General features: G+C 40.9%; 1 protein-coding gene across 50 annotated transcripts in view; it reads right to left on the minus strand.

Moving 5' to 3' along the window:
• The window catches only part of ABLIM1 (actin binding LIM protein 1), a 338782-nt gene that overhangs the window by 13199 nt on the left and 306181 nt on the right, over positions 1-19402 (minus strand). For 22 of the 50 annotated variants that reach the window (XM_078346550.1, XM_078346552.1, XM_078346549.1 and 19 more), the window contains 5 exons: positions 18917-18952; positions 16462-16591; positions 14077-14196; positions 5192-5296; positions 3439-3486 (listed from right to left, as the gene is read on the minus strand). In XM_078346550.1, the coding sequence (XP_078202676.1) occupies positions 3439-3486; positions 5192-5296; positions 14077-14196; positions 16462-16591; positions 18917-18952 (439 nt within the window). The remainder of the gene's footprint in view (positions 1-3438; positions 3487-5191; positions 5297-14076; positions 14197-16461; positions 16592-18916; positions 18953-19402) is intronic. The other 28 variants (XM_035269167.3, XM_002756613.6, XM_078346556.1 and 25 more) reach the window with 2 other exon arrangements.

Genomic DNA, 19402 nt, shown 5'->3' on the forward strand with positions numbered 1-19402 from the left:
TTTCCATCCTCATAGAAAGTTCCAGTGGACAACACTCTCCTAGTCATTAGTAATCTAAAATTAAAGAGCTAAGCTGAAAATACGAGGCTGTCACTTAACTGCAGTTGTTAGTCATTAGAGGGTTGGCTGGCTTTGCATCTTTGGGCAAGAAGCCACAAATATATTGGCCCAGTTCATTCTTTGTTATTATTATTTTAAGACAGAGTCTCACTATGCTGCCCAGGCTGGAGTGCAGTGGCATGATCTCTGCTCACTGCAACCTCTGTCTCTCGGGTTCAAGCGATTCTCCCGCCTCAGCCTTCCAAGTAGCTGAGATTACAGGCCTACGCTACCACACCCAGCTAATTTTTGCATTTTTAGTAGAGATAGGCTTTCTCCTAGCCAGACTGGTCTTGAACTCCTGACCTCAGGTGATTAGCCTGCCTTAGCCTCCCAAACTGCTGGAATTACAGGCTTGGGCCACCATACTTGGTCTGGTCCAATTCATTCTAATCTTTACATACTTTGCATATGTGTGTCCTTGAGTCCTAGGAGAAAAGGAAATTGGAAAATCCACTTTCAGCCTGAAGGAATTTGGCATTGAAACTTCTGTTTGCCATGCCCACTCATTGTTTTGATCAAAGGTCTGTGCACACAAGTGAGTTATCCAACTTTAAAACAACAAAGGCAAACTAGCAGCAATATTAGTTTACAAAGTTCTTAATGGCTATGCTTAGAGGAGGAGTCACAGCATAGAGCCCCGAATCTAACCTACAGCAATGGAGCAAAACAAACCAGGTTAAATGGACAGACCCTGATTTTGGCTCATTTTGCAAACTGGCCTGGGATGTTACTAAACATTTCAAAATGTATTTATAATGCCTTAAATAACTTTTTTCTTTGGGGCTTACATATTTTAAAATCTGGAAATAACCTTTTGAATCTCCAGCTCTAAGTCCTCCATTTTTCGAGTAACCTTCTGGGTCTCAATTTGCTTAAAAACTCAACCAAGGTCGCCCAATAAAGGCCGGGCGCGGTGGCTCACGCCTGTAATCCCAGCACTTTGGGAGGCCAAGGCGGGTGGATCACAAGGTCAAGAGATCGAGACCATCCTGGTCAACAAGGTGAAATCCCGTCTCTACTAAAAATACAAAAAATTAGCTGGGCATGGTGGCACGTGCCTGTAATACCAGCTACTCAGGAGGCTGAGGCAGGAGAATTGCCTGAACCCAGGAGGCAGAGGTTGCGGTGAGCCGAGATTGCGCCATTGCACTCCAGCCTGGGTAACAAGAGCGAAACTCGGTCTCAAAAAAAAAAGGTAGCCCAATAAAAAGGGGTAGTCTTTTTCCCTTCCTTGGAGACAGAATCTAGCTAAGGTTGCACAGGCTGGATTCTAACTTCTGTACTCAAGCAGTTTCCTCACTTCAGCCTCTGAAGTAGCTGAGACTCTGGGTGTGTGCCACTGTGCCCAGTTTAGGAGGTAAAGTCTTGGCCAAGCATGAAACAGTGTTTTTCTGAATCTGTAACATTATGAGAGAAAAAATTTCAGCTTGGAAAGCACTACATACAAAATCCCCTTCTTAAAGATGGATAACACATGTTAGCATATGAGAAGTTCTCAGTTCTGCATTGTGAAGAACAAGTATGGCTTTATTTAAAATCTAGCATTTCTCAAATGCATTAGGGCACAGACGTGAGTTTTGGGCATAAGAACTATGGCTTTGGCATGGAATGGCTATTTTGCAAAAACATCCTTTGCAAAGCGCTGCTCTGGCTGGGCTATTTTTAATTAATGACCACAGACTGAAAGACTTCAGTCACAGTAAATATTATGAAAAGAAGTAAATTTATCCCTTCCAAACAAATAATCTAACATTGTCCAATCTCCTTAAATTTTAGTTATTTGATTGTTTTTCTTCAGAGAGGTGGACTTAAAGATAGGATTTTTTACAGTCTATAAGTTGACAAATAAAACTCTGATGATTTTATTCTTAAATTAACAATAGGATGATTTTGAACAGTACTTACGCATTAGAATTGGTGAAGTCAGTAGTTAAACATTCATATGTTAATGAGTGTGTGGTAAGACAGTAAACCATAAAAAAAAAAAAAAAACAATGTTAACAAACTTAAAAAGCAAGCGTATGGTTTAAAACCTCAACAGAAAGATGAGAAAAAAAATCAGAGCTCTAGAACCACTGCGATACATACATTTCTCTTTGTCTTCCTAGGATTTTGGCCTAAAATTTATGCATTTCCAACATTATTTGATTTTCATGTCATCGTTTTTTTGGTTTTGTTTTCTTTGCAATGGAGTCTTGTTCTGTCACCCAGGTTGGAGTGCAGTGGTGCCATCTCAGCTCACCACAACCTCTGCCTCTGGAGTTCAAGCAATTCTCCTGCCTCAGCTTCCCAAGTAGCTGAGATTACAGGCATGCACCACCATGCCCAGATAATTTTTTTTGTATTTTAAATAGAGACAGGGTTTCACCAAGTTGGTTAGGCTGGTCTTGAACTTCTGACCTCAAATGATCCAGCCACCTCAGCCTCCCACAGTGCTGGGATTAGAGGCTTGAACCACTGCACCTGGCCTCATGTTATCCTAATTCTTAAGAACTCATGAATGTCAACTGGATTCTAAAGGCAGCCTTCAAATTTCCAGGCATAATTTGTGTAGAATTTTCTGAAATCACCTGAAGACCAGCTTTGGCTATCTTTTCACAAAGTTTTATGGTAGATATGTCTACAGAGACTTAATGATGGTGAATGAAAATGTGATTTACACAAAGTCATGTGATTTCCTGAGTTAAAAAAAGGAAAACACAATTATACATGCACGTTAGTGATTCTTAGTTTGTAGGAGTTCAGAGAGAAATGAATCTAACTGTTTTCACAGAAAACAGAAGCACAGAGAAATGACATCACAGGACCATTTAGGGAGAAAGTGGGACTAGGGCCTCGACCTCTGCATTAGCTTGTATCCGGTTCACTCCACCGTGCAGACATCTTCATGCCCAATAAGAAACTGGAGACCTGGACAGCCATGTTGATATAGGCTCAGTCAAATTAGTTTTTCTAGGTGGCTGGTTTTCACTACTTTAAATTAGTCTCATCAAACTTATTTTAAAGGGTGACCATATTTGATGGCAAAAAAAAAAAGTCTCACTAGGATGTTTGTGAGTTGCTGTGTGACCAGTACTTCCCCTTCTCAAGGGATGGAATGACACATGGTTTGATGGGCTCAGAAACAGGTTAGAAGCTTTCTAATCAAGCTAAGTGCTCTCCATCCAGGAAAATCAATTTCACAATATTTACATCTTAGTAGACGAGAAAGGTATAATTATGCTGGATGCCCCAGTTTCTCAAAAGCAGCAGCAGGAAAAGCCTTTCAGAGGACAGCAAGGAGAAGTTCAGCTGACTTTGCTATTTAAAAGCTATGCGGAGGAAAGTGGGTTTTACCATGCTGTTTGTAGATGGGTGGTTTTCGGTAAATGTTGATCCCTTGATCTGCGGAAATGAAAAGCAAAGGTGTGTGATTATGGGAATCAGTTCAGCGATGGGAAAAACAGATCAATCAAGGGGCTAATCAAACTGAAGATCTTGAACAAAAATAACCCAGAAGGTTAATTTCTGTATTACAAAGATTGAGTTTATTGGAAGAAAAATTATAATAGAAATGAGCGGCTTACTATAGACAAGTGTTATGGAAGCCTTTGTAATACATCTTAGAATATATAAAGATGTGATTAACTCATGAGCCATTTATTTCAAATACACATTTCACTGAAAGTGGGATTAAAACAGGAAGAAATACAAGCAGTGGAGGTACTCTTATGGTGAGAAAGACATAACCAGTTTGGGGAAAACCCCAAATTGCTACTGTCTAGAAATTGAGCCCCCAGTAGATACCAGTGGCTCAATTTACTTTTCAACTAATGAGTGGAACAGTGGAAAGCAATGTAGAAAAATCCAGAGTATTGTTTTTTTTTTTAAAAAAAAACATAGAAACTTTATATGTGCAAGGCTAGCCTGGTGTGCTGATGGGATGTTCAACAAATCCTAATTTATACAGGCCAAAATTTTAAAAAAGAATGAATGAATGAAAAAGAAAAGAGATGCTAAATACTCTTTATATATTTATACAAGACCCCATAGGATTATGAAACCATTTTGCTTTAGCTATAAATACTCAGGAAATTTCAAAAGGTTTCTATTTCCCCAGAACCTTGGGCACTGTATCTTAAGGGGACATTTTTATGTGAAAAATCCCAAATAGAGAACATTAATTTTCAAGATCCAATTAAACTTTTTTAGAAAGCACAGTCCCAACTAAGTGATATAACTCTCAGTAAACTTTCCTCTGTTTTATTAGGTAAGTCTAGAAGCAAAAGAAAAAAATGATTATAGATTCTAAATATGTACACTTACATTAATATAGTGGGTAATTTATTAAACTACTTTCAGTAGCTAAACAAAGCAAAAAACAATATACTGTTTGGAGAAATATATTATTACCTCTGATGGTTAATCCTGTCTTTACAGAGTGAGCGGACTCTAAACATTACAATATTATATCAATGGGCTCTGATTCTGTCAGTTTCTGATGTCAAATTACTATTTGTATTATGACAGCAAATGCTGTGACCACTAGAGCAAAGCTTGCAGCACCAAGCCTAAATTGCAAGATATCTTCATGGGCTATGGAGGTGGCCAGGCTCCTATGCACTGCAGAAAGACCAACCAATTCACCCAATTCTACATCTCTCTGAAAAGTCTTTGGAGAAAGTCTCCATGTTAGAGAAAAACAGGAAATAGAAAAGTATTCTCTCAAGTGATACTGTGGTTCAATCTTCAGGATGACTAGATTGCCATTGTGATAATTAGTCAATGACAGCAAACCACAGAACGATATCTTAGAAGGCAATGATAAAAAGGTACAATTAAATTTTTAGTAAATAACAAAACAAACAACCCAACTGCTTTTACCCATTACCCACACTCTTCAAAAAAATATTTGAAAAGACATAAAGCTTCAACGTAATCCTGGCATTTAACACAAAACTTTTGAAAGGCCCCCTAGGTCAGATCCTGCAATTTAGGGTTAACTGTGCATCCCAATTAAAAGAGCATGAGAGATGAGACGAGACGAGGTTACAAGGCTACATTCTACACTGTGACAGGACACCAAGACACAGACTGTGTCAGCTCCTACCTGGAACATGGAAATGTTTAGGGGCCTGAGCGTAAGTTGGAGTTAGAGGGCGGCTGTCTGGCCGGTAAGGGAGAGGGGAGTTCCGGCCGCTGGACGGCTCATTGCCTCCAATGAGAAGAATGGAAAAAACAAAATGAGAGAAGGGAGAGAAACAAAGAAAACAAAGCAAGCATAATAAAAATTCAAAACAACAGCCTGGAAGGAGGTTCATCAAAAAGGAGAAACAAAACAAACAAACTCAATTTATCAACTTGGCTCGCAAAGGTGATAATCAGGTTTAGTTTTCCGTCACAGAGATTTGAATTCAGGTGGAGCTGGGTTAGAAGCAGCGAGCGGTCAGGTGCGTCATTCCGATGGCATGCATTGAAAGCTGTGAGCTCGCAGCAAACTGATTAGATGAAGAGGACATTGGGAGGGATGGAAAGCTTCTTGCTCATGATTCAGGATCAGTTGTCAGATGCTTAAATCCCAAGCATGTAAGGGGGCAGGCTAGGCAAACCCAAATACAAATCACTCCCAAGCATGACGGCAGTGGCTGGCAATTAGCAGAGGTTTCTCCTATCTGAAGGTTAAGTCCTTAGGGAACCTGTGGTCACCAAGTCCTTCCCCTTAGGAATACAAAGTGCCTTCATTTGCAGCATATGTTTCTGTTTTCCTTACTTTGAAATATACAAGCTAGAGTCAGAGCCATGTCAACCAGGTACTTTGGGTTTATACCTCTCCCCACCTTTCACTTCGAAGATGAGGCTCCTCCCAGGCTAATGATTCAACCACCGAAACATTTACTGAGCACCTACTATGGCTGGGCACTGAATACTACTGAGGACAAATAGATGAATGAGATATAGTCTCTGCCCTCAAGGGACTTATGGGCTATCTACGAAGACAGTCTTAAAACAAATATCATATAATGACATGTAATTGTTTACTCTGAGGTATAAGAAAAATGCTATGAGACTCAGATGAAGGTGCCACGAATTCTTCCAGTTGGGTTTGAGGTGGGCATCAAAGAGTAAGTTCACCAGGTAGGAGGGTAGGTGAATGGGAGGGTGGGAAGCCCATATTCCAGCGGGCTGGAATGCCATGAGAAAGGAGAGTGTGGAATGGTGTGGTCTGGGGGAGCAACAGGACTGGCCACCTTGTTTGGACAGCATGGTGCTCTTGGAGGAGAGAAGAGGGACCAGGCCAGAAAAGAGAGCAAAGGGTGGCTCAGCCTTCAGTGCCATCACAGCCACCATCACTCCCTTCTGACCAGGAGAATGGCTGGGATGAACTGATTCAGCTTGCACAAAATTAGAGATTTGCAACTGACCTAAATTGTCCTCTGACCCTATGTCTGGGCAAACATCTTGTCTTAAGAGGACACCGGAAGATGTAGGACTACCAAAACTCAGTAAATCAGTAGTGGTAATTACTTTTACTATTGAGTTGTAAGAGCTCTTTATATATTCTGGATCAAGTCTCTTATCAGAAATAATATAAATTTGCAAATATTTCCTCCCAGTCTGTAGGTTGTCTTTTTACTTTTTTAGTAGAATTCTTTGAGGCATAAAAGTTTAAAAAATTTGATAAAGTCCAATTTATTTATCTATTAACACTAATAATTTTAAATAAATCGTAGATCATCAGAAAATAGCACTCTGGCCAGTTGAGTCATGTCAAATTTTCCTAAATCTAGCCAGTGAAGTATGAAAGATGTCAATTATTAGAGTTTTAAAATACGTTTAAGAGAATTCTAATGTCTCAGCATGTACATTTTTTAAGTAACCAGAGTACAGATCTATACTGAATGCGCAGTAAGATATTCCAAATATGAGATCTGTGTCTATTACTGCAACAAATTTAGATTCCTGGCTTTGGCTTATTGGTGTTCTGAAACTTTTGTCTTTTCTTCTCCAGAGTCAGTTTTGCCCCAGATATGCTATAAATGTTGACTTTATTAAGTCATATATTAGTTTCTAAAAAACAAGAAATATCATCTGGCTTGTGGTCTTTTCTCAAAAGAAAGTAAAATGGGTCTCAATTTTTGCCACTGCTTCTGAACCACATGGCTGGATGCTTTTGTTCTTTCACATCGACCTCCACTGTCCTTGTAGAAAATCAGATGTTTCCAGGAAAGTTCTCATAGGTTTTGGTTATAATATGCAATCAAATGAACTTCTATTAAATCAGTTTTTATAATTATTAGCCAGTGTCATGTACACACAAAAATATCTGCATATGCAGGACACAAAATTTAAGGTTATTAGAATTAGACATTTGTCCAGGTATTAAAATCTTTCTGTCAACAGGACCCTCTGCTGGCCAGTGTCTGTGGAAGCCTACCACTTCTTGAATACGGTCAAAAGTCTTTCAGAGGCTATGTAGTAGCTGTCTGAATTCCCAAGGAGTATGAATGCCATCACCAGCTGGGTGTGGTTCTATATTTTGCTGTATGTGTTTAGCAACTGTTGACCTCTCTAGTTGTTTTTTTTTAAAAAAGAAAAACACTAATATGTTCAAATTTTGTAAGTAGATTTAACTATAATCATTTAAAACTTCCCATAAAGCATTTTTAAAAATCAGATAAAGAGAGACCCAGTGACACACCCATCTCAGCAATTCTGCGGAATGTGATTTTCACGTATCACAACTGCTCATTGGAGAATAAGGTCTAGATAATGTTGCTAGGTACCAAATTCTTAGCCCCTGAAATACCAAAGGCATGACAAATTTTGGGCATTTAAAATAAAAATAAAAATTCTCAAGAAGAGGCCTCTTTCTCTTTTCTAACTTAAACACCCTATTCTTTATTTGTTTTTAATTTTGTTTTTTTAGACAGAGTCTCTCTCTGTCACCCAGGCTGTAGTGCAGTGGCATGATCCCAGCTCCTTCTGCTTCCCAGGTTCAAGTAATTCCCCTGTCTCAAGTAGATGGGATTACAGGTGTGTGCCGCCATATCCAGCGAATTTTTGTATTTTTAGTAGAGATGGGGTTTCATCATGTTGCCTAGGCTGGTCTTGAACACCAGAACTCAAGTGATCTGCCTGCCTCAGCCTCCCAAAATACTGGGATTACAGGCGTGAGCCACTGCGCTCAGCCAACATCCTATCTTTAAATGATTTAACTTTGAACCCAACCCTGGCAGGAAATAACTGCTGGGTGCCCTAATCTGTGCCTAGATTCTTACTTAGACAAAGGAATGTGCAACATACTAGATGAAATATCATATTTGGAAGATATCATTATTATCATCATTGTCATCATTTATCAACCTAGAATAAGATACTGTTTAAAAATAATAGGCCAGGCATGATGGCTCACACCTGAAATCCCAGCACTCTGGGAGGCTGAGGTGGGTGGATCACTTGAGGTCAGGAGTTCGAGACCAGCTTGGCCAACATTGTGAAGCCCTGTCTCTACTAATAATACAGAAATTAGCTGAGCGTTGGTGGCAGGCACCTGTAATCCCAGATACTCAGGAGACTAAGGCAGGAGAATTGCTTGAGCCAGGGAAGCGGAGGTTGCAGTGAGCCAACATTGCTCCACTGCACTCCAGCTGGGGGAACAGAATGAGACTCTGTCTCAAAACAAAACCAAAAACACCACTGTATACGTGTGTGCGCGCGCGCGTATGCACATGTGTGTGTATGTGTATAATACAATAGCATATATATCACACTCACAGCTATTTTGTTCCTCTAAGTTCTCAGATTGGGCCACCCTAAGTTGTTAGTGTTCTTACCTACTGCAGTGACAAGCTACTATGTTTCTATTTATGTTTTTATTTCTATTTCTTGGCCTTCATTTTTACTTCTTTTCCTGTTAACCTAGTAAGCCGACTTTCTAGACCTTGAGGGAGCATTCACTTACAGGATTCTCACCGTACTTAACAAATCCAAATGCCCGTCTCCACTTCTGTTCTTTTTGGCATATGAAAGCCTGAGTGACTAATTCTAAGACAAGTGAATAGAAAGCTGGGTGTGCAATTCTGCTGTGGGAACCTGCTGGAGCACTGCCGAGCTTTCTGGACTTGTAGTGCTTACATTCCCAAATATAAATGAACATCTTGAGGGATCTTTAAGATAACTTGGCAGCATCCGGAATTTTGTGAGAGTTTTAAGATTGCCGGTTCTTGTCTAAAGAGTCAATAAGAGTTACAGTTTCCTTCAGCACGTGTCAACTATATATTTATATCATGGCAACTCATATTTATAGCAAAAGAGAAAAGATTCCTTTCAAAGAGATTTAATATATGTAGCCCTCCTGCTCACAAATCCAATTTATACTTCATGGACACAGACTGTCATGTCTAGCAGTATTTCAAAGGGGAAGGAAGAGAAACTTAGCAGACACTTCACAAACGAAGCCCAAAACAAAGTGAAAATGGTTTTTCCAAATCTCTAGGCATAAGGTTGTCCAAATGGCCCAAAGATATACTGAGACAGAATGAGGTTACAAGGAAGTTTGGAGAACAGAAATTAAAATACACCCAACCAACAAGGGATGTTATGGAAAATGGACGGAGAAGCCAGCAAAATAGAGAAACAGTCTGTGCCGTGCATCTCAGCTTTACAACCATGCAGGCGTCCTCAGCTCAGCGAGCCCCAGGCCTGGGTCACATGCTGCAGAAACAAGGACCAGGAAGTGGACTTGGGCAATGGAAGGCTGGGCTTCTGGCTACCAGAGTGGCGAAGGGCCCCCCGCCTGCCTCTGAGATGGACATCCTACCTCAGGTCAAGCTCCCAGCAAACATCCATTAAAAAAAATAACTCCCTCAAGTTCCAAGACAAGCTGCAAGATAAAAGTCAATGAAGGGCCACAGAAAACCCTGGAAGACATTGACTTATCTCAAAGGTATCTTGAATGTGTTTCTCAATGGCCGTAAGTCCCCCCATTCTGAAATTTCTCAGTGCTGGAGAGATCTTCCATGTAAATGGATAAATGTTTTTCAAAATAACTAAGACGTATGGAGAATCGGCTAAATGCCAAATACACTAGGCTTTTAAAGCAATATCTTTATGGTACAAAATTGCCATGATGTATCTTTTTTTTTTTTTTTTTAAATGGCTCCCTGCGGAGCAGGACTGCCCAATAGGCATCTGTGCCCAAAGCAGCCAATGATTTATCTTTTAGGTTGGCAAAAAGCTCACATGATTGAAAAACTAAGTATATACTGTTACATAAATTACACTTTGCATCGGAAGCATAAAGACTATTGCATATGAACAAGCTATAGGCACATATCTAGTAAAAAGAAAAGGGGAGAGAGACTATTGGACGTTAAGTTCAGGGTCCCTAATTCCTTTTGGTCTTATGCTTTTTATCATTTAAACCCAGAATATTTGATGATGTCAAAAACTTCAAATGCAGACTGAAAACAGAAAAGAATGTATATCTACATTTTGAATAAAGCACCATTTAGGAACATAGGGTGGAATAATTTTTATAACCATTTAATATTTTCTGTGGAAAAGTAAATAGCTCTTAATTTTGTGATCTAAATGACTGAGGATTATTCTTGGTCTAAGCTTCAATAAGAATGCAATTTTCTGGCCAAAAGTGAAAAATAAAAATGTGCTTTAAAAATTATCTTTATGCATATTTATGCTGAAACACGTGGTCCTCACGTGAAGGAATGCTCCTGGGGTGGAGAGGGCCTGGGGTCTTGTCCGGGCACTGCCACGTCCTGGTGGTGAACCCCTGGAAAGTTACTTGGCGAGGACCCCTGCTACTTGTCTCCTCACTCGGCCCATTTATTTTTTATTTTTTATTTTTTATTTTTTTGAGACGGAGTCTCGCTCTGTAGCCAGGCTGGAGTACAGTGGTGCAATCTCGGCTCACTGCAACCTCCATCTCCTGGGTTCAAGGAATTCTCCTGCCTCAGCCTCCCAAGTAGCTGGGACTACAGGCGCACACCACCACGCCCAGCTAATTTTTGTATTTTTAGTAGAAACGGGATTTCACCATGTTGACCAGGGTGGTCTCGATTTCTTGACCTCATGATCCACCCGCCTCGGCCTCCCAAAGTGCTGGGATTAGAGGCGTGAGCCACTGCGCCTGGCCCAATTTTTGTATTTTTAATAGAGACAGGGTTTCACCATGTTGGCCAGGATGGGCTCAATCTCTTAACCTCATGATCCGCCTGCCTCAGCCTCCCAAAGTGCTGGGATTACAGGTGTGAGCCACCGAGCCCGGCTCACGCAGCCCATTTCTTAAGGATGCTGTGAAAAAACGAACAGAATGGTGCCATCAAAAATGATTTAAGGCTGGGTATGGTGGATCACACCTGTAATCCCAGCACTTTCAGAGGCTAAAGTGGGCGGATCACTTGAGGTCAGATGTTTGAGACCAGCCTGGCCAACATGGTGAAACCCCATCTCTACTAAAAATACAAAAAATTAGCTTGGTGTGATGGTGCACACCTGTGATCCCAGCTACTAAGGAGGCTGAGGCAAGAGAATCACTTGAAGCTGGGAGTGGACGCTGCAGTGAGCTGAGATTGCGCCACTGCACTCCAGCCTGGGTGACAGAGTGAGACTCTGTCTCCAAAAAAAAAAAAAAGACAACTTAAGAGCACCATGCTGACCAAGGTGGGCCTGCTGCACACCAACACACTTCACCTCGTGAGGCAGGAGTCTCACTGTTCCTGATTTATGGAGGAGGCAAGTGATACCCAACAGGATGAATAAACAACCCAAGGTCACACCGTTAGCAAATGATGGAGATCATATTTAAACCCAAGATTCCAATGTCCATGGGCTTTTCAACTCTCCATGTGGCTACTCATGGACATGAGGTAGTGTTAGTCATTGAGCAGTCACTGACACTTTGTACTGTGTTATCTGTACAAACTGTGTAACTTTATAGGACCCGTGACACTTTTCTTTCTACAAAAAATGTCTTTATAAAAGTTAAAATGTATATTAACCAAGTGAGGGAGTTTATATTTTATTAAATCAAAAATGTATTTTTTCTTAAATACCAGAAATAACCAAAATCTTTTTTTCTTTCTTTTTTTTTTTGAGACAGGGTTTTGCTCTGTCACCCAGGCCTAGAGTGCAGTGGCTCAATCTCGGCTCAGTGCAACCTTCACCTCCTGGGCTCAAGTCATTCTCCTGCTTTAGTCTCTGAGTAGCTGGGACTACAGGCATGTACTACCTTTTTTTTTTTTTTTTTTTTTTTTGCTACAGATGGGGTTTCACCATGTTGCCCAAGCTGTCTTAAACTCCTGGGCTCAAGCAGTCTGCCCACCTCAGCAGAAATAACCAAAATCTTAATTTGGCTAATGACTGCTATATTAAAGTCTCTTTAAAATATGCAATTGAAGGGTATTTTAAAAAAAAACAACCATAATTTCTTTATTATTCTATAAACATTATCTAAAGTATCATCTTGACATTTTATAAATAAAAATTTTCCCCCAAAATACTAATTAGCACTCATAATTTAAAATAATCGTTGGCCAGACATGGTAGCTCATGCCTGTAATCTCAATACTTTAGAAGGCCAAGGCAGGTGGAACACCTGAGGCTAGGAGTTTGAGACCAGCCAGGCCAACATAGCAAAACCCGGTCTCTACCAAAAATACAAAAATTAGCTGGGTGTGGTGGCTCACACCCGTGATCCCAGCTACTCGGGAGGCTGAGGCAGGAGAATCACTTGAGCCTGGGAGGAAGAGGTTGCAGTCAGCCAAGTTTGCACCACTGTACTCCAGCCAGGGTGACAGCGAGACTCTGTCTCAAAAAGAAACAAAAAAACAAAAAAAAATAAAGCAAAATAATCTGTCAAGAGTTTTAGAAAGTGTTCGCCTATCAAAAAATTTGCTAATGGCAAATGGCATCTGTGTCTTTGATAAGCATGATTGCTTCAATAAGCAATATTATTTTCAAAGCATGGAAAATGCAGAACTAGCAAATTTATAAAATCACTGCATACTGGTAAGTACAGTCCATGTGCCTTTTAGGACTCAGCTGCTCAACAACCAAGTGAACAAAAAGGAAAAGCTTGGGTTGAGTGACAATGAAAATTCAGTAAACCAGAACAAGCTCCTCAGTGGAAGCGTGAGGTGTGCCATGCGGAGCAGCACGTGGCTGGAGTCCCTTAGGACTTTGAAGGCCTGGGATAACATCTGTGCTTCCTCCTCCTCCCTCCTTCAGCTATGATCGTTGGCTAGCACCATTCCGGGAGCTCCTACTTAATTTGAAATTATGGCCCTTTCATAGCCTCTTCAGGGCTCTGGGCTTCCCCAGTGTGGAGCGTTCCCGCTGAGGACGGCTGCAGAAGCGTCGCGTCGCCGACAACAGTGAAAACAAAGGGACGGGGCAGAAACGTGAGGCAGCAACAGAAAACAGAAGGCAAAGCCTCTCTTCTCCATCATGTGGGAGTGAGGACAAATCCAAAGACAACTCGGCTCAAAGAGAAACACTGATATTGCCATAGATCTTTTAATGCTGCCCAAACATGTTAATATGGTTATAGTTTATCGCTGGTAAGATAACTTTTGAATATTTGACTATACGCTATTGTGTTTTGCTGAGACATGTTGTGTATTGAACCCAGGAAAATATTCCAATATATATTATATTTTGTTTTGACACATCCAAAAACAAAATAATAATATATATATATATATTTTTTCTTTTTCATAGTGGATAATAAATCTTAGGGTCTAAAACATACTTCCTGTTTCTTCATCTAGAGCCCTTAGAAGTGACATATTTCTCCCAAGGAGAGATCCTATGCCCGTTCTAAGACAATTGTTGGGTGTAGTCATGACACACGCAGGCATGCTGAGAACTCAAAAGCTCGGCACTAACTCTTGGAGATACACCTTATTAGCCTTCCCAGGGTGCTAATAAATCTCCACTATGCAGGGTGCTGCCTGGAGAAACCTGCCTCCTTACCTTTGATATGGGGAATGAAGTGGTGTCGGAAAGGGGGGTTGGGGCGGGAGTCGCTGTGGGTGGGGCTGAGGCTGCTGGTGCGCAGGTACGACAACCTCTGCACACCAGGAGACAAAAGCTCTGTGCAGCAAGGAGTCAGGGGCAGGGCACGGTGGAAACAGAAAAGAAGAACAGAAATTAACACAGGAGCAGGGAAAGCGCCATCGTTCCAAGGGAAAACAAAATCAAGAACATTAATCAGGAGGCTGAAAGGGGAGGAAGGAGAAAGGGTTAAGAATGCACCTGCTAAGGCTGAGGCAAAGAGGGGGAGAGTTTGCAAAGAGGTTCAGGCAGGTACAGAGTCACTCTCTGAGAATAAATGGCTTTGGTGAGAAGAAACGGTCACCCAGATGGTCTCTGTCCAGCCAGTAGCAGGCACGTCATTTAAACTCAACAACAGCTGTGTGTAAAACGCACCTGACAAAACAGAACCCTCTGAAATGCTAATTTTAAAAAATGACAAGCGTTGTATTTACATGTAAGGATCAGGTTTCTTTTTTTCTTTTTTTTTCTTAAGCTACAAACTTATCCCACTGGAAAGGATTTTTTTTTGCCTACATAGAAGGAAAACCTATTTGTGTTCCCCGGGTGGCAAGGAGGTGTCTATGATCCTGAGAACTGCAGCAGGAGGACTGGAGGCTGGAAACTCAGTTGTCTCAGGAAGAATGGACCATTCAAATCCAACCTAGACTGAGGTGGGGTTAAATCATCATCTGGCATCTAGAACTTGAGGACTGGACACTTCGAGGTGTTCTACATGGATCACAGGTTTGCTATCAGAATCCCTCCACCTGCACTTTAGAAGGGCAGACCTCAAAATAATAACTCTAAAGCCTAAAAAGTGGCATTAGGCATACATGTCATATATTGTGAAAGGAGAGAAGGAGAAAGTTCTAAAGTCTATTGGCAACAGAACCATGATTGGAACAGATGAAAACTTTCTCAATAAGGACATGAGCTTTTAGGGGAAGAAGTGTTGACTGACCAGTCCCCTCACTATTCAGGGGTCTCTGGAAAAATGATGCCCCCATAACTCCATTCCACTCTGGTAACTCCATGGCTGGGGTCTCAGTGACCTCAGCATGTGTACATGAGCAGGGTGGCAGCATCAAGGATTTCTTATTACCCAGACGTACAAGGGCTTAAATCGATATCCATGTCCTGGGCACCAGCAAAATGAATATAGTGGCCCATGAAATAAGGGAAATCAATTTTCTGGAAAATACTCCTTTAACATAATTCAATAAATAGCATAAATACTTATCAGCATAGAGAAAATTATACATTATCAAAAGATCAAATAGTTTGAATTCTCTACGAGCATTAAATCTAGAGTCTTAGAAGATTGCAGCCTTTTATCCTGTTAATTCCTTTGGTTTTATTTCTTGTGCAATTTATTTTTAAAAGGCAGCACATGGGTTTGTTCTCATCTACCCGTCCAGAAGCAAGAAGCTTAGCATGAATGAAATCTTCATAGATGCACGTCATTGCCATGAAGCTTTATTAGAGGCCAGAATCTTCCTGGCGAATCTGTTTCTCAGGGAATCCTGGGTCTGTACCGGGGTCTCCATTCTTCTCCTACTGGAGGCACCCACCAGTAGCCACAGAGACTAAATTCTCTGCAGATGAAGGTCCACTAAAATCTGTTTCTTTGTGGCACTCTCTACTGTGGTAATGCCTAATGATTTTATGTTTTCCGTGTCTGATGGAAAATCTTAGGGTTGGAAGTGATTTTGTTTTCTAAGTCTGATTGAAAATCTAGGGTTGGAAGGGATCTTAAAGCTGATCAAGAACAGCCCTAGGTACTAGTTCTAGGAAGTGCTTCACCAAGCATGCTTAGTAGCACCATGTACCAGAACAGCCCTAGGTACTCGTTCTAGGAAGTGCTTCACCAAGCATGCTTAGTAGCACCATGTACCTAGATAAGGGAAACAGAAAACATCTGTTAAAAATGGTGAATACTGAATTTTTTAGATGATGTTGGTATGCCTAAAAAGCACATCAAAATATTTTCTTCGGGAGATCTCCATTTTAAGTCTCAAACTGAACAGATTTTCGTTAACTCCAAATTTTTTTTTTTTAAAAACAAAAACCTTTGCTTCCAATAGTTTACTGTCAAAACATAATTATTTAATAAATCAAAATGAACACAGCCATAGAATGACTGATGTTTCTAGAAAAGATGTAGCACAAAATATAGCTAGATACCAGTTTTCATTTTGCTCTGGGACAGGGGCAGAAATGTTTAGGAGTCAATTTTTCAAGGTGCTATCAATGGTAGAGGAAGAAAAATCACAGAAATACAGTTTGTTCTATAGAGTGAATTCCAGGAACAGTCACCCTTACCAGGTCTGTGGAAATGCTGGGGAGAGCGTGACGTGGTTGGAGTGTAACTGTGGCGGCTGTACACAGGGGAGCTGATGGAGCCCTGGCTAGTGGACCGATGGATCATCCGATCCCGAACGTCCTGGTATCCCTGGAAACCAAGTTCAACACATTCAGACTATCACCATTCCTCAGTAGGAACCAAGTTTCACAAACGCTGCCAAGGGACTATCATATCTACTTGTTTACATATATTTGATTAACATACACACTTATTTTCATGTGAAAATTGTGAAGGTATTTTATATGCAAATGAACATTCTGTGGCTAATACACTTTGTTCAAAATCCACAGTACTTGGACTTATTACAAAATTTTAGGAGCCAGGTGTGGCGGCTCACACCTGTAATCCCAGCACTTTTGGAGGCCAAGGTGGAAGGATGGCTTGAAGCCAGGAGTTTGAGAACAGCCTGGGGTACATAGCGAGACCTTGTCTTTACAAAAAAAATGTAAAAAGTTAGCCAGGTATGGTGGCACATGCCTGCAGTCCCAGTTACTTGGGAGTTTGAGGCTGTAGTGAGCTATGATTGTGCCAGGGCACTGCAGCCTGGGTAACAGAATGAGACCCTGTTTCTTAAACAAAATTTTTTAAAGATGAAGACATAGAGACAGAGCTCTGGGACAAGAGATAATAATTCCAATGACCATGTTGATATTGTAGTTTTCAGTTTCATAAACTGTGTTCACATACCTACCAGATCTGCATCACAAGAAAAGGTAGACCATGTGGTATCACCTCCCTCCCCCACTAATGCAGAAACAAGGTTCCAGGCAGGTAAGAGCTCTGTGTGTAGGTGTATAGCTGGTATGGCCAGAGCCTGCTTTGGAACCAGACTCCTGATTCCAATCTCATCCTTTGTTCTGAACGCCAACCAACCTATACTGCCTGTAACATTGATCTGATGGCATTTTAAGTAGACTTTCCCGAAGAACAAGTTGTCGGTTGCCATAAAGTCAGTATTTTACTTCTTACCTTGGGAAACATTCCAAGAAAATAATTTCAAATGCCCTTTAAAAGGAGGAACAATTTATTCAAAGACTTTTATAGTGCCACTATTCATAAAGGCAAAAGTCTGTGTTACATGTTCAACAAATTGGGGCACAATTAAGAAATTATGACATACGGGCCAGGCATGGTGGCTCATGCCTATAATCCCAGCACTTTGAGAGGCCAAGGCGGCAGATCTCCTGAGGTCAGGAGTTCGAGAGCAGCCTGGCCAACATGGCAAAACCTTGTCTCTATTAAAAATACAAAAATTAGCCGGGCGTGATGGTGCACAAGTATAATCCCAGCTACTTGGGAGGCTGAGACAGGAGAATCACTTGAACCCAGGCGGCAGAGGTTCCAGTGAGCCGAGATCGCGCCACTGCACTCCAACCTGGGTGACAGAATGAGACTCTGTTTCAAAAAAAGAAAAGGAAATGATGACATATAAATTCAATGGAATATCAGCACCACTAAAATGCCACCTGTCTCCAAATATAGGAAAGGATATATTAGGCAATAAGGACCAAACAATCACATGCACACAAACACAATATAAAAGTACCTGAACAGTTGAAAGAGCACAAAGAATATTTTACATTTTAAGAATCTGTTGTCGTATGAAATTTCTAATAGCACAATAAAAGTAAAAAGTTTGAAAGAATGCGTGAATACTGACTAAATGAAAGCCTCAGTAACCATAGCTCTGTGGAATCTGAGAGCAAATGGCAAGGAAACTTTGGCTTGGTCTATAAATTAAATAAAAGAACAATGAAACCAAAAGCCCCCAGATTAGGTGCTTCAACCTTGCACAGCTGGTCAACAATAGAAATTAATTCTTCATAATTTCAGTGCAAATTATTAATATGGATAGAAATTAATAATTCATAGCACTCAGTCATAAACCATGAAAATACTATGGTATTTTTACTCCTTTGAATGCCAGAGATTTCCTAAAAGCAGTCCAGTTTCATAACCTCCAGAAAGTTTCTTGGTTTTAAGATCAGATGGTTGATTTCAGACTAAACGGAGTCACCTCCCATCAAGATGGCTCTGCGTACAGAAATATGCCATGACTGCTGTTGGCCATTTCAGTATATTAAGGTTCAAAACCATTCATTATAAATGAAGGCAAAGAGCCCCACATTGGGACAAGTGACTTATGTCCCTATAGATACTTTCCTTCCACTTACAGGACAGACAGATTAGTGTGAAGCCATTTTTATTCCCCGGTCTCCATTTTAAGAGAAATATACTGCTGTGTCTGAGTCTCCTCTTCCTTTGAGGTAATCCCCACAACCATCATAATCCCACAGGCAGTTTTTCTGTTCTTTTCTATGTTATATCATTTTTCAAAAGTCCCAGTCTAGGGAAGGGCTAAGCAATTCTCAAATTCCACCCATTAAAATGATAAAAAGAAATGGTACTTACTTCTGCTGATGGAGTAGGAGACAAAGTCCTCGGAGACTAGAAAAATAAAAGAGAATTTAAAGTCACAATGTTTGTTAACGCTTGGCCAGTTTGTTTATTTGATTGTTTGTTTGTTTGTTTTGAGACAGAGTCTTGCTCTGGTGCCCTGGCTGGAGTGCAGTGGTACAATCCCGGCTCACTGCAACCTCCGCCTCCTGGGTTCAGGTGATTCTCCTGCCTCAGCCTCCTGAGTAGCTGGGACTACAGGTGTGTGCCACTACACCAGGTTAATTTTTTTAAATTTCTAGTAGAGATGGGGCCTCACCATGTTAGCCAGGATGGTCTCAATCTCCTGACCTCGTGATCTGCCCACCTTGGCCTTCCAAAGTGCTGGGATTAAAGGCATGAGCCATCGTGCCCGGCTTCTTTGCCAGTTTTAATTAGAGTTGCTCATCAGAGTCAGCTGGAAACATTAGTCAGTTTATACCTGCCAGCATTCCTCCCCAT

This window comes from Callithrix jacchus, chromosome 12 (genome assembly GCF_049354715.1).
Source record: "Callithrix jacchus isolate 240 chromosome 12, calJac240_pri, whole genome shotgun sequence".
Taxonomy (NCBI): domain Eukaryota; kingdom Metazoa; phylum Chordata; class Mammalia; order Primates; family Cebidae; genus Callithrix; species Callithrix jacchus.